This window comes from Tachysurus vachellii, chromosome 3, assembly GCF_030014155.1.
Source record: "Tachysurus vachellii isolate PV-2020 chromosome 3, HZAU_Pvac_v1, whole genome shotgun sequence".
Lineage (NCBI taxonomy): Eukaryota > Metazoa > Chordata > Actinopteri > Siluriformes > Bagridae > Tachysurus > Tachysurus vachellii.
The window spans coordinates 15,775,404-15,790,490 of NC_083462.1; the positions used below are offsets into that span (position 1 = coordinate 15,775,404).

Consider the following 15,087-nt stretch of genomic DNA (forward strand, 5'->3'; position numbering starts at 1 on the left):
TTTGCCTCTCTCCTCTCCACACCGGTGTGCTTTATTTTGTCCTTTATTTTCAATACTTCTAGCTCTTGTGACTACACCTCACCTGACACTTGACTCTCAGTCTACTGTAATTGGCACATTCAGATCTCCCTCCTCCCATAAACCTGCTATAAAGGACCCTTGGGTGATTTTTTTCTCTATTCCCACGTGTCTGTGTTCTGCTGTATTGAGTCACTACAATGTACTTGACTTAACTATAAAACATAATCTAAATATTTGCCTGAATATCACAGATATATGTTGTTAGTATTAAGTGTTTGGGGTCTCACCAGACTGGTCCTCAGTAGTGTCAGCCTCATGGATCTGATTGTCGAACCACATATGGGCAACAGTCATGCGGTTCTGTGTCAGGGTGCCAGTCTTATCTGAGCAGATGGTGGAAGTGGAGCCCAAAGTCTCAACAGCTTCAAGGTTCTTCACCAGGCAGTTCTTACGAGCCATGCGTTTAGCTGTAAGGGTCAGACATACCTAAAACAGGGTATAGAGAGAGAGAGACAGAGTGAAAGCACCAGAGTGGCGTAGAGAGGAACAGAATTAAAACCATTAAAACCAGGAAAAAAAACAGAAAGAAATGATTGCAGAAGTTGGAGAAGGTGTAAAGTGTTTAGAGAAAAACATGAGAAAAAGAGAGAAAACAAAGACAATCGCTGTTAGTGAAACTCCATCAGACATTTTACTGGTCCAGTACATTCCAGTGCACTTGCAGATCATTCAGGATTGAAGCTCATAAAAAGCAAAGCTCAAGCCACAAACCACAGGAGCAGCACAGTTAAAGATCACAAACATTCTGCATTCATAACAGTCAGCAAGCACAAGTGAGAGCAACAAAGCCAAGCAACAACATTCTCCAGTGCAAGAGTGTCAAATCTCTCAGCAATCACTGCCATCAGCCAGTGCAAGCAAACTGCATCTCAGAGTGTAATACGTTTTCAGCTTTTCACACTGGCCTTCAACAATGAGAGTCTGAAAAATGAGCACAAGAGAAAAAGAGAAAACACAAAAAGAATGCGATAGTGTCACAGACATGAAGAGGTACAGAACGAGAGGAATGAAAAAAGGTACAAAGTCACAAAAGACAAAAACAAACAAACACAGGGCTGTCACAGACAGACAAACAAAATCAGACACACACAGACACAGACACACAGACAAACAGACACCTGGACACAGACACACAGACAAACAGACACATAGACACACACAGACAGATACACACAGACACACATAGACACACACAGACACACACACAGACACAGACAGCCACACAGACACATACACACAGACACACACATACACAGGCAGACAGGCAAACACATGTAGACACATGCAGGCACACAAAGACACACACAGGACATCACACATACCAACACCAAGGAACAAAAAATAACACTGAGTCTACGGAAGCAATATAAAAAAGAGCAGTCGTTGGGATGAATTAGAGAGAAATATAGACTTACAAAGACCTGCTCATTAAACACACACACACACACACACACACATACACCAACATTGCTAAAAAAAATCTTAGAAAAAAAAATGATTGGGGGAAGATCCCTCAAGGACATGTTCTGTAACCCAGATCTTGAGCCCCCTGCAGTTTAAAACCTTCTCCCCTCCATGTTAAATTACAACACACTAAAATAATACAATCAGAATCCCTTTTAGGGGAACAGAAGTCTAAGAGGTTTTTTCCTGCGCAGCCCACTTAAGGCCAGTTTACAGGTGAAGTTCTAGCTGGAGTCTGGAGTCTTTCTAGGTCATTTCTAACCTCTGATCTTCTGTTGGTTAAGCTGAATTGTTGATGTGAAATTCTGTTTTATCTTCATAGTACTAGAGGAAACCTAAATTTTAAATGTATTTGGTACTTGTAGCTCTTTATGATTCAATCCACTGTGATAAAAGCCCCACTTCTGGTTGAAGGAAAACATGCACTGTGGGTGTGGTTATCTTTTGCCTTTTTAACTTTAGTTATTATTGAATTATTCTAGATTTGGGAATTTTTCTCAGCAGACCCATTTTGTCTCATGGTTTGGGACGAGTTCGATGATCAATGACGTTTTCTGAGAAAGGGCTTTGGTCTCATCATCTTACCTCAAAGCCCAGATGTGTAAAGATTGTGAGAGATTGTTGCCGCATACAGAGAGGTATCAGTATACGTCAGATTTCCCTGCAGCTCTTTTAATGTTGCTGTAGGTCTCTTGGCAGACAGAACTTTTCTTTTGTACATGGTGGAGGAACGTCCTGTTCTTAGTGACGTCACTGTGCTGCTCCACTTTCTCCATTAGTTACTGATGGACTTCATGGTGTTCTACAATACAGCTAATGGTCTAGAATGCATACTGGCAGTTTTCATCTGTTTGAATTTTTAAGTAACCACCTAAGTATATAAACTGTATTTATGCAATAATTAGCAATAATAGTCTGCATCTGTAACAGATAACGAAAGTGTAACACTTTGAAGTCTTAATTCTAGGAAAAAAATTTGTTCAGTTTGTTGGCACTCAAACACACACACACTTCATAATGTGTATCAATCCACACAACCGCAAAGCAGCTGAACATGGAGCTCACATACACACACAGAAACTAAAAAGGTATAAAGAAACATTAAAAGACTCTCACAGTGACAGTGGCGAGAAGTCCTTCAGGGACATTTGCCACAATGATGCCAATGAGGAAGATGACGGCCTCCAGCCAGCTGTAGCCTAAGATGATGGATAGGATGAAAAAGGAGACTCCCAGGAAAACAGCCACGCCCGTGATGATGTGGATGAAGTGCTCTATCTCTTTGGCGATGGGAGTTTTCCCCGTCTCAAGACCCGAGGTCAGTGTGGCAATGCGTCCCATTACGGTCCGATCACCAGTACACACCACGATGCCGCGAGCTGTACCTGGATAACAGAAAGAAAAACAGAATAGTCAAACTTGTCTTACGTGATCATGTTTAACCTGCTGAATTTGCACACTGGAACAAAAAGATGCATTGAACTGGTAATTTTCTCGTTTTGTTCACTTTGGATAAACACAATAAAATAAATAAGTGTAAAGGTCTAGTCACGCAGTACCGTCCATTCTGGAACATTATTTCAGCCGGGAACATTAGCTTTATTTTCTATGAGTTATACACACAGTTTCACAGTATTTTAGGACTGAAGAAGCTTACTGACTATAAGCTCTGCTTATTGTCCTCATGTGTATCATCTCTTTTTGGGGCATTCTCAAGTGTGTTTGTGTGTGTGTGTGTGTGTGTGAGTGTGTGTGTGTAGGAGTGTGTGTGTTTGTGTTTGTTTGCTGCACTGCAATGGAATGGCATCATGCGCAGTGTTCCCACTCCAACCACAAACAGTAAATATCAGTTCCTGAATATGAGTTTTTAAACATTTGTATTAATTTACGCATATATCATTTAATTATTACACATAATCAGAGTAATTCTATATTTTAGATGCTTACATCTTCACAACTGAACAAAAGGTCTATGACATTTTTTGAAGCAATAATTGTCAAAACAATTCTGTATTATATTTTAATTAACATTACGTCCTATATGAATAACAGACTGATTGAGCAGAGGTGGTCTTTAACTGCTACTTTAACTGACCCATCCATCACTCACAGAGGCAAACACTATCTTGATTTGAAACCAGAGTCAGTGGAGTTTGAAGAGCTTTCCACTGCTCTTAAGCCTTATGAATGTGCAACTGTTTTATGAGCGGACAGGAATACGTAACAGTCTCCTCACTGCCTCCACTTGTGAAAGGGCTGTTGAAGTCCACTGAAGGTGCTGCCTTTGATTCAGTCTCCTCTGCTCTGGACCCAAGGTTCACAAGACTGAAATTTGTCAAATGAGCGAATTATAGCTGAGGAGGACCTCTACACTCAAATAAGAATTGAAGTCCTGGCTTAGTTTGTTGATAGGTCCCTAGTCAAGGAAGAAAATCCTTTTGATTGGTGGAGAGAGAACAATATCTTTGAAGAGTTTCAGTCAGGTTTCAGGCCCCATCATAGCACAGAAACTGCACTTGTTAAAGTTACAAATGACTTGTTCTTAGCTTCGGACCAAGACTGTATGTCATTATTAGTTCTACTTGACCTTAGTGCTGCATTCGACACTACAGATCACAACATTTTCCTAAATCGCTTACAAAATCACACAGTTATTCATAGCAGGCTTTAAGTTGGTTTAGATCCTACCTGTCTGATTGATAACATTTTGTAGATTTAAATGGCGAATCCTCCAGTTTATTGGCAGTTAATTATGGGGTCCCTCAAGGATCAGTTCTAGGACCTCTGCTTTTCTCGATATACATGCTTCCATTAGGGAACATCATTAGAAGACATGGGATTAATTTCCACTGTTATGCTGACGATACACAGTTATTTATCTCATCAAAACCAGATATAGCTAAATTGTCCAAATTAACTTGTCCAAATTAGTGTGTTAAAGAGATAAAAGATTGGAAGAGCAAGAACTAGTAGCTCAACAGTGAAAGACCTGGGTGTTGTACGCTCTCTGAGATCACAAAACTCAGGATTCTGGTAGTTCCCAGAATATCTAAGTCTACTAAAGGTGGTAGAGCGTTTTCTTATTTAGCTCCCAAACTTTGGAATAGTCTTCCTGATAGTGTTCGGGGCTCAGACACATTTTCCCAGTTTAAATGTAGATTAAAAACTCATCTCTTTAGTCAGGCGTACACATAATACACCCCATAATGTTGTGCTCTAATACATCTGGCCAAATGCACATTATCATCTAGTGCTTGCTAATATTATGAACAGCAGCTACGCTAATTCCTCTACACTGCTTCTCTCATGAACCTTTAAAGAGACGTTACTGGTTCCACCATCTCTCAGGGTAAGAGGCAAGTATACTACAAGACTCTTCTCTGTTCTGGCACCAAGGTGGTGGAACGAACTTCCCCTAGAGGTCCAGACAGCTGAGTCACTGGCTATTTTCAAGTGGCGTTTGAAGAACTACTTATTCAGGAAACACTTCAACTAGCACTTCTTTCCTTATCTTTTGCATTTAAAAAAAAAAAAAAAAAAAAAAAAAAAAAAACCTTTGACACGTTTTCATTGTAACTTTGAACAAATGTTTTAAACTCATGGTATCTTACGCACTTATGTACGTCGCTCTGGATAAGGGCGTCTGCCAAATGCTGTAAATGTAAATGTAAAGTTACAAACTCCATGTGGTCTTTGAGGACAAAAACCTCCTCATCAATACACAATTATCAGAATGTATCCTACTGTAGAAAGGACATTATTCATAAAATCACTCTCTGGTGTTTACAACAGTTTATAATCACACCCTCCAGTGTCACCCAAATGAGGATGAGGTTCACTTTGAGTCTGGTTCCTCTCAATGTTTCTTCCTCTTCCATCTAAGAGAGTTTTTCCTCCCCACAGTCACAGACCTTTTAAACAGACAGCATGTGGCACTATGAGTGACAATTATGATTATTTTAAATGAATACTTATCAACTGTCACTGATGAAAAACTATTATATTCATTAGGCCCTAGAAACTGCCCTTTTCTTCCCTGGCGTATAAGTATACTGGTGCACAAGTGTTACATTCATATTTTATTTATGTGTTAATTTGTGTTTTATTTATCATGCAGCAATTCAGCAATTTGTTAAAAGAGAGATGTTTGAAAGGCAGTGAGAAGGACACGATGTGAGCAGCTGATAAACGCTCAGAGGAAATGAGAGCACCTGTTGTCATGACAACCTTTTCTCCTCATCCATTTCACAGCAGACTGAAAACACAGCATGACACAAGACTCGCAACAGTGAGGCAGTTGCTATGAAAACCGTACCTTCCACACAGTTGGTTGAGAAAAAAGCAATGTTGCGGGTCTCTAGAGGATTGTCATGGGTGCAGTCAGGTGATCTGGTCTGGGGCTCTGATTCACCTGTCAGTGAGGAGTTGTCGACCTGAAACAAAACATTAAATCGCATCATTTAAAAAACTTTGTGTGGGTGTGTGTGTGTGGGTGTGTGTTTACCTTGCATCCATGAGCCGAGATGATCCTTAGGTCAGCAGGGATCCTGTCTCCTCCTTTCACCTCCACCAAATCTCCAGCTACCACCTCCTCAGCATTAATCTGCAGTTTCTCACCCTCACGGATCACTAATGCTTGCTATCACACACACACACACACACACACACACACACACACACACACACACACACACACACACACACACACACACACACACACACACACACACAAAAACACACACACACACATTTTTGTTTGCACTTATACATACAATAACTTTAACAGACTGGAATTTAGTTTTATTGAAGAAAAACAATCAAGAACTTTGTATTTATTAGACACTGATTGCTGATACCTGGGGCACCATGTTTTTGAAGGACTCCATGATCTTTGAGCTCTTAGCTTCCTGGAAGTAGGAGAAGCATCCGGTAATGATCACGACAGCAGACAAAACGATGCCCAGATACAACTAACAAAGAGACAAACAAATCCAAATTAGGATGTATTGTAGTTCTAGCATTCCAACGCTTTCTTGTCTTTTTATACGATATATATCTTTTGCTTATTATTTTTGCTTTATTCCTTTCTAGCCTCCCCAAATGCTTCTGTCTCCTGCCCCAACTTGTCTGTGTGTATCCTCACGTTGTCTCCAGCCGGTTCGTCTTCTGTGGCTGCCTGGATGGCGTAGGCCAGGAAGCAGAGGATGGCTCCAATCCACAGCAGGATGGAGAAACCCCCAAAGAGCTGGCGGCAAAACTTAACCCACTCTGGGGTCGTGGGTGGAGGAGTGAGTGCGTTTGGACCATCCCGGGCCAGATACTCAGCTGCTTTAGCATTAGTTAGACCCTGGAGAGAAAAGAAGAGTGTGTGGGACCTGTATTACTCACAAAATATTTTGTGAGCTTTCATGTATCCTGTCTAATTATCTGTATACACTCATCAGCTGTGAAGATGATTACAGTCACATGTGAAGATGAATACACAGGGGGCAGAAATTCACAGCTTTGCTCTCAGTTCTTATTAACACCTGCAGGAAATCAGTACATTTTCCTTTTCTCTTGTGTTGGAGAGTCAAGCACAGTGTTTCTAGTTTACGGTGATGTCACATGACTTAAGTGTAAAGTCAGCTTTTGGTAGATATGTCTAGATGACAGAGCTTTTAGAGCTACTTTTACATTTCATTCTTCTACATAACACATTCTGCTGTTTTCTTTTCAGAAGGTTTTATTTTATAACAATGAACATGGACAATCCTGTAACAATAAGAGGAAATGATTGTGAACTACAGGCACTGCACAAAGATTTTTTATTTTTAATATTGTATGTATGGAGGTTTGTTTGGTCTCAGATGCAGAAGACAGCTAGAGTAAATAAATAAATAATTGATCCATAAAACCCACCTGCACAATGTCCGTGTTGAACTTTCGGCATACTTCCTCAATGGACATCTTATGCTCTGTCTAAGATACAGGAAGCAACATGAGCATGAGAAATATTATAGACAAAGGGGATATTTAGGAAGGTTTTAATCACACTGAGGATATCACTTTGTAACACATAGAAACAGAAGGATGTTAGAATCAATCGCAGCAGAGTGAATTTGCAGCCCAGATGAATTTGGATCGTATTTCTTTTAACCTTCCACAGTTTCTACTCTAATCATTGTGTCCTCCTCTTTACTTTTATACAGATTGATCCTCTGCTCATTCTAATTAAATTACATGTCATGAAGCATATTTCTAAACCCAAAATGGGCCCAGTGACACACATGAAAATAAACAACACACACATCTGGGACTGCTCACTAAACACTGTGTGTGTCAAAGTGTGGTTTAAAAAAAGAAAATGATAATGACTAAAGAGAAAAATGTAATGCTGTGTTAATAGCTTTTAAAGACAGTTGTATAAAGAATGAGATATTTAACTACACAAAAGTGACTAATAAAAAGTGAGTAATATACCATGGGGCACCATGTTCGAGTGTGCTCTAATTCAGCAGGTGTGTTTATCTCACCAGTGGCACCTCCTTCTTCAGGTCATCAAGATCTTTCCCTCCCTTCTTCTTAGGAGACTCCTTCTCATCATTGTCCTGCGTGGTTGCCACACGGTAGCTGTCTGAGCGTCCATACTAAGGAAAAATATAAGAAAATCAAGAAAAGAAAATATATCAAGAAAATATACAGTGAGTCCAGTTCATTCAGCAAAACATGAGCTAGAATGTACAAAATTAACTTCAGTCTTCTCATCCTCTTGTGACACAGATGCCTGGTTCCACCATTTAAAACAGTTACTAAAACATTACATAAAACAGTTAGCTAGTGTTTTATGTATAAGGTCCACATGCAGTGTTTTCATACTCAATCTATACTGCATGCTGCTTCACATCAAAACAGGACAATCTTACTGTGTGTGTGTGTGTGTGTGTGTGTGTGTATGTGTTTCTGTGTGTGTGTATGTGTGTTTGTGTGTATGTGTTTCTGTGTGTGTGTATGTGTGTGTGTGTGTACAGTATGTGTCTGTGTGCGTGTGTGTAGACTGGTAAAACGGGTAGAACAGGTGGCTTCACTGATGTGGCATGAACCCATTTGCATGCAGAGTATTTATCTTTACTGGAACACTGATCCAAAAAACCCTTCAGACATTTCACTCCAACAACACACACACTCATGCGCATGCAAACACACACACACACACACACACACAAACTGGGACCAGCTAAAATTATTCCTTTTTTCATTGTAGGAGCGCTGTGCTAATTATGTTCTGAAATATCCGACCTGACAAAATCTGAGTGACGCTGAATAAACATTTCTGTGGTGGGAAAAACACATTAACATGTTTTTGAGCATTCTTACTTTGTATATCTGTTAAAAGCTTTAAAGGCTGGGAGGATCTTCATTTCTCAAGCAGGATCTAAATAAACTGAACAAACCTGTTGTCATAAACATGACAAGACAAGTCTAGCTCTGTGACTGCTGACTCTGCTCTACAAAAGACTTCATACTCTGTCTGTTGGGAAGGATTTCATGGGTCCCTGTAATCTTATGTCACCTGTAATAATGACTGAATATTATCTGAATATTATGACTGATCCGATAAACTTGGTAATCTTTATAACCTTATAAGGAAAAAACTAAATTGTGTAAAGTACTTAATTATGAATTACTTTAATAAAATACAATAAAACAGGAATCTAATCGGTTTCAGAAATGTTTCTCTCTCTCTCTGTGTGTGTGTGTGACTTCCCTTCCCTGATCCTATCTGTCACTGCAGAATAAGACTACAGTTTGATTAACACAGTGTGGATGCTGTTTTAAAGCTAATTGTCTGAATAACCAATTTCTGAAGTGTTTATATTATTTACATGAGTGTGTATTTTTTTTAACAATTACTAACAGGATTTTAAAAACAAGCTCATTTTATCAAAACACTGCACACAATTCACACATCAACACACAAGCAGCAAAACACTTCAGAACATTTACAAAACAAAACACTGCATTCAAACCCTTACATTAATGTACCAAAGTCAGTGTAGACCATACACACATGACTGACACACTGTAGTCTGGGTTTATTTATGATACTGTTAAAGTACATGCATAAGGTATGATTTAGATATCCTTGACTTATTTAATTGCTGTTCTAATACTGTAAATACTGATGTTTATTATATATATGTACAAAATGTTATTTATTCATAAATGTAGCTTATTTCATTGTAAAATCAGTCCATGCATCCATGCATTTCCAAAGGCTGCATTGTGCATTGAAAATTAGAACAAATTATAAATACAACATAAATATAAATGAATCAATCAATAAATAAAATCATCTCTTTGCCTAATAATCCTAATAATCATCTCTTTGCCTAACTGGATCTGGCCACAGCACCACATGTCCACTCTCGAGGGAGGAATCTTCTTCAATGGCGAATCCATCCTCACACAGACCCTTAAATATCGGTTCAGACACAGGACTCCTCCATGGCTCCAATTAGGGATCCTGGCAGATTGTAAACCTTCCACCGTCAAAGCAAAATAAACTCCTCAATGAGGTTTATGACAAGCATATGGTGAGAGGAACTGGACTGAAACTGAACCAGAGCAGATTAGTGGAAAGATTGTAGATTGCAGATGACAATGCATCTCATCTGCTCTATATCTGTTTGAACTTCTGCTGTGAAGACGTGTCGCCTGTCTAAAAATCTCAGTATGTGGGTTAATGCTGTAAGGGATCAAGTTGGCATGCTGGTGGAAGACCCCAATCCGCGTGATTTCAGCACACATTGTAATGTTCCCACCATGTGCTGATGTTCCCACCATGTTGTCCAAGAACATTCCAGCTCTGTGACCAGTGATGTTTCTCCATCTTCTTTTTATTTTTTTCAGGTTAAAGCCTCATGTATGATAATAAATTCATATGGGATTGGAACTCTCTAAACAAAGATAATATTGTGTATTTGAGTACAGACCTACTATAAATGTACATGTAAAAGGTTCTGTGCAGTGCACATTACTAAAGTGCATTTACTTCACATTACTTACCTGTGTCTGTTCTCACTCAGTAGAGTTGTGTCATCTGTTTGTGAAGTTTTTTAAGGATTCACCCCAGTGTTTATAGAGAGATCTATTGGATAGTACTGAAATCTCTGTGGTCATTAAGGATGTTTGTATTTTCTTCAGAAACATGTTGCATCATTGGCTTAAATAATGTTTATGATAGCTCTTTCTTGTTCCCCTGTGAATATGGTGCTCCTACTTCCTTCACATTCTTAACCCTCACTTCTACGTAGTCCAATCAAAATACAAATAAATTGTTACATGACAGCGCACAGGAATAGAGTGAGTACTGAATCAAAGTACTGATGAAGGTCATATTGACACACTTGCTATACTGTTCTATTGTATTGTGGACAGTAGAGAACAATTGGTGAAATATCTGAATCACAGTAACAGTATGAGTGCTGAGGTTGGGCTCGACTCGGTAAACCATGGTTCCTCAAGTCACATCTGATAAACGTGGACCTCATCGTTTGTCACATCACATCCAGGTCTACTGCTTCCTCTTCCTCCTACAGCAATATAAACTCACCTGATGCCTTTTATAGTGCTTATATCTGATTGTTGAGTTTACATTTAAGCACCTAAGTGTCTACACACCTGACAGCTGTGTTTAAACTGACATCATGTTACATCCCTGTGTCTGATGTAGAGGTGTGTTTAGAGTTTTGTCTGCATTGTGTTGCACATTTAACAATCAAAATACATTTTGGTCAGGAGGAAGAATTTTCATAAAACCAACAAATCACAGCCTGGATGAAATGAAATAATCCCCTAAAGTCCAAAAAAGGTAGAAAGTGTCTCTGTAGTGTACGGACTCTTGACTGACTGACAGACTGACTGACTTACAGATGGACTAACAGACTGAATGACTGACTGACTTATAGACTGACTTACAGACAGACGGACTGACTGAATGAATGACTCACTGAATGACAGACTGACTGACAGACGTATGGAACATGATATCATGCAAACATTTATCCAAGCCCTATATTTTTTAAGACAAGTCATTTTAGAATTAAAAAACGTTTACCTGACACCAAAATTTTGGATCTCTACAAAAATCTATTCTGACTTTCATGTTGACTAGTTAGAACAGCAATTAAATAAGTCAAGGATATCTAAATCATACCATGAAACCAAAGTTGAAGCCTATCATGCTCATTTGATGTGATGTGAAGATCCTACAAACAGAAGCCCAACTGAGGCACAGAAAAAAAATAATCAACAGATTGACAAAACGTTTTTGGTTTAAAAAAAAAAATCATGGGAAGCAGACTAAGGCTTCAGACCAGCTTGAATAAGAAGCCTTTATTTGACACATGTACAATACAGTCAAGTGAAATTCTTGTTAAAAAACTGCTGTCAGAGTGCAAGGGCAGGTTAAGGGCTCGACAGTGGAATAAGGGGAGTTAATTGTGCTTTCAGGTCTATATGGAGTCTGAAGGCAAAAAGAACCGTTCTCTATCTCTCAGTCCACTGTTAGTGAAATGAGTTTAGTTCTTTTAAAGAAAGCCATATGTGAATATACTCTGCAATATCCAGAAACATGGTCTAACATTTATCATTCAGGATATATGAAATAGATGTCACTGTCAACTCATTTCAGTAACCATATTATCATTGTTAGGGTGACAATGTGCAATGGAGACTATCCCAGGAACACTTGGGACCCCCAGGACCCTCCACTGGTGGAGCCTCAATGGATCTGATTTCTTTGTTCAGCAAAGATACTGGATCAGATTGAGATCTGGAAATTGGAGTCCAAGTCAACACCTTAAATTCTTTGTCATGTTCTTCAAATAATTCCTGGACTATTTCTGCAGTGTGGATACAGTAGCTCTTCTGTGAGATTGGACCAAAAGCCCATGCTTCCCATGTGCATCAGTTCAATTTCAATTCAGTTCAATTCTATTTATTTGTATAGTGCTTTTAACAATTCCCATTGTCTCAAATCAGCTTTACAGAAGTATGGAAACAGAAGAGAGAAAAAAGAAATTAACATATAATAATAATAAGAAGAAGAAAAAATAAGGATACAAATAAAAAAAGATTATATATACAATTAAATTTTAAAATTAATTAAAAAAAATAACTTCAAATTTAAAATACTATATATCTATCCCTAATGAGCAAGCCAGGGATGACAGCGGCAAGGAAAAAGTCCCTTAGATGAGTTTATTCACTGAGCCCTGGGTGAATTATGTGAATGATGACCGGTTTTTTGCCAGTTCCCCAGTTGCCCTTTCATGTACCACTTTTTGTAGGTAACTGCCACTGACACCAGGAACACCCCAAAAGACCTGACATTATGAAGATGCTCTGACCCAGTCATCACAATTTCTCCCTCCTGCTCAAATCCCTATGCTTGCTGATCTCTGTATGTATGTATAGAATAATTTAATTTAGAATAATATATATATATATATTATATATTATATGAGCTCGGTGTCAGAGTGATCCATAGTCACAGTCACGATTTCATTGGATCCTCGTGATTGGATTCTCTCTCTGTTACGTCAGAGCCGGAATCTCCTTCCTCCAACTGAGTGCTTGCTTAAGCACAGTGCCTCAGCTTTCCATCCTCTGATACCCACAGGGTGAACCTGCCTGAAGGTCATCACCATGTCCCTCATCCCCCTCCCTTTTCTACCGTCTCTGTTTCAATTCTTCAAAAAAAAAAAGCTACCCTGAAATGGATAGACTACCTGACCTTCAGCAGTACCAGGGTTAATTAATGAGAAAATTTTTACACACACACACACACACACACACACACACACACACACACACACAAACAAACAAACACATTTAGATAATCACTAGACTACATCTGGCTGACCCAGTTGATTGGATATTTAATAAGGTCTGGATATTTCTGGCTTGGAAATGCAAGCCTGAGCTCGACAACCCCCTGAATCAGTAATGATGTGGAATCATCCATCTTGAAGCATGCAGTGCGCAGGATGGATGAATTTGGGGGAAAAAAGGCGTTGTGTTTCCAAACCTCCTAAAAAACTTTGACATTTGTAGCTTTATATCCTTGTCAGTATTACGTCATGTTATTTCAGCTAAAAACATGAAATCTATTGATTTTTATATACCACTGAGTGCATTTGCTCATCCCTCTGGAGGATTTTTCCAGCTCTAGTCGCGCAAATGTATTGGAAAATAAAAGAGAAAATTAGCTGATGTATATATGTTTATATTTATGGTGTTACAGATGTTGTTTATCAGTGAATATGAGAATGAGAGTCTCGACAACTGACATGTCGATGGCTTTCGCTTTTTTTTTTTGCCTTTAATCGCATCGGCGCAGAAAAAGCCGCACATTTCACACTTGACGCATTTAGGCGGAGACATCAAGTGCAATATGTGCATTTATTCTTTCTGTTTTTTCTTTCTAACCCAATGTTAGTGTTTCATTGCTCTTGCTGGTAACCAGGGATTATTAATGATGTTACAACTTGTCTTTTTCCATGAGCTAAGAAAAGGGCGTGGATGAAGGAAGACATCTAAATAACACACGGAAACCGACATGGTGGTGAAATCAAATAAATGCGCGTCTAGATAAAGAACAGGAAATAAAACCTTACCCCCATTTCAGATGATTAAGTGGTGTTTCTTTTCAGACAAATGAAGATGTAGAAAAAACCTGGATGTCGCGTCCTGAAGGAGAAAAAGCCCTCCAGACACAAACGGATGCTGAAAAATAAATCAGTTAATCTGGCAACCCATTCCTTAAACCGTGTATAATAACAGAAACGGTCACGTAGACAATGCAGATGCACGACAGCACATCGGTTTGTTTGTATTAATGATGTAATATAAGGTGAGAGGACCAGAGGACACCGTGCGCGAGCGCTGCTGCTGATAATGAAGACCGGAGACGCTTCTGCTGTGATCCTCCGCCTCAAGCGCCGCGTCACAGCCGCTTACCTCCGCCCAAAAAAAAACAGTTTCTGCAAACAGGCTGCAAAACGAGGACCTTTGAAAAATATATTTATTCCCTGCTGAGTGAACATACAGGATAAAAATAAAAAGTACACCTGGCCCTCATACCCATTTGTGCTTGTTGAACATCCCATTCCACATTTATATGAGCTCCACTCTTCTGTGAAGGCTATCCACTAGATGTTGGATTGTGGCTGTGAGGATTTGTGTCCATTCAACTACAAGATCATTGGTGAGATCAGACACTGATGTTGTAAGAGTGAGGAGGTCTGGGGTTCATTCGATGTTCCAGTTCATCCCAAAGGTGTTCAGTGGGTTTAAGTCAGAGTCGGGGCTCTGTGCAGGACACTTGAGATCTTCACTCCAACATTAACACACCATGTCTTTATGTCACTCAGGGGCTTTGTGTTCAGGGGCATTGTCATGCTGGAACACGTTTAACATCTTTAACACAATCTTTAATACAATTTTGTGGAGTTGTGTAATCCTTACCACTTACTTCCCTCAGCTCCACATTACACT

General features: G+C 39.2%; 1 protein-coding gene across 1 annotated transcript in view; it reads right to left on the bottom strand.

Annotated features, from left to right (window-relative positions):
* The window catches only part of atp1a3a (ATPase Na+/K+ transporting subunit alpha 3a), a 33,464-nt gene extending 18,964 nt beyond the window's left edge, over positions 1-14,500 (bottom strand). The window contains exons 1-9 of the mRNA XM_060865991.1: positions 14,208-14,500; positions 8,061-8,174; positions 7,447-7,506; positions 6,689-6,892; positions 6,402-6,515; positions 6,050-6,184; positions 5,861-5,978; positions 2,662-2,930; positions 309-507 (exon numbers count right to left, since the gene is read on the bottom strand). Coding sequence (XP_060721974.1) covers positions 309-507; positions 2,662-2,930; positions 5,861-5,978; positions 6,050-6,184; positions 6,402-6,515; positions 6,689-6,892; positions 7,447-7,506; positions 8,061-8,174; positions 14,208-14,213 — 1,219 coding nt within the window. The 5' untranslated portion in view covers positions 14,214-14,500. The remainder of the gene's footprint in view (positions 1-308; positions 508-2,661; positions 2,931-5,860; positions 5,979-6,049; positions 6,185-6,401; positions 6,516-6,688; positions 6,893-7,446; positions 7,507-8,060; positions 8,175-14,207) is intronic.
* Between the last annotated feature and the right edge of the window lie 587 nt (positions 14,501-15,087).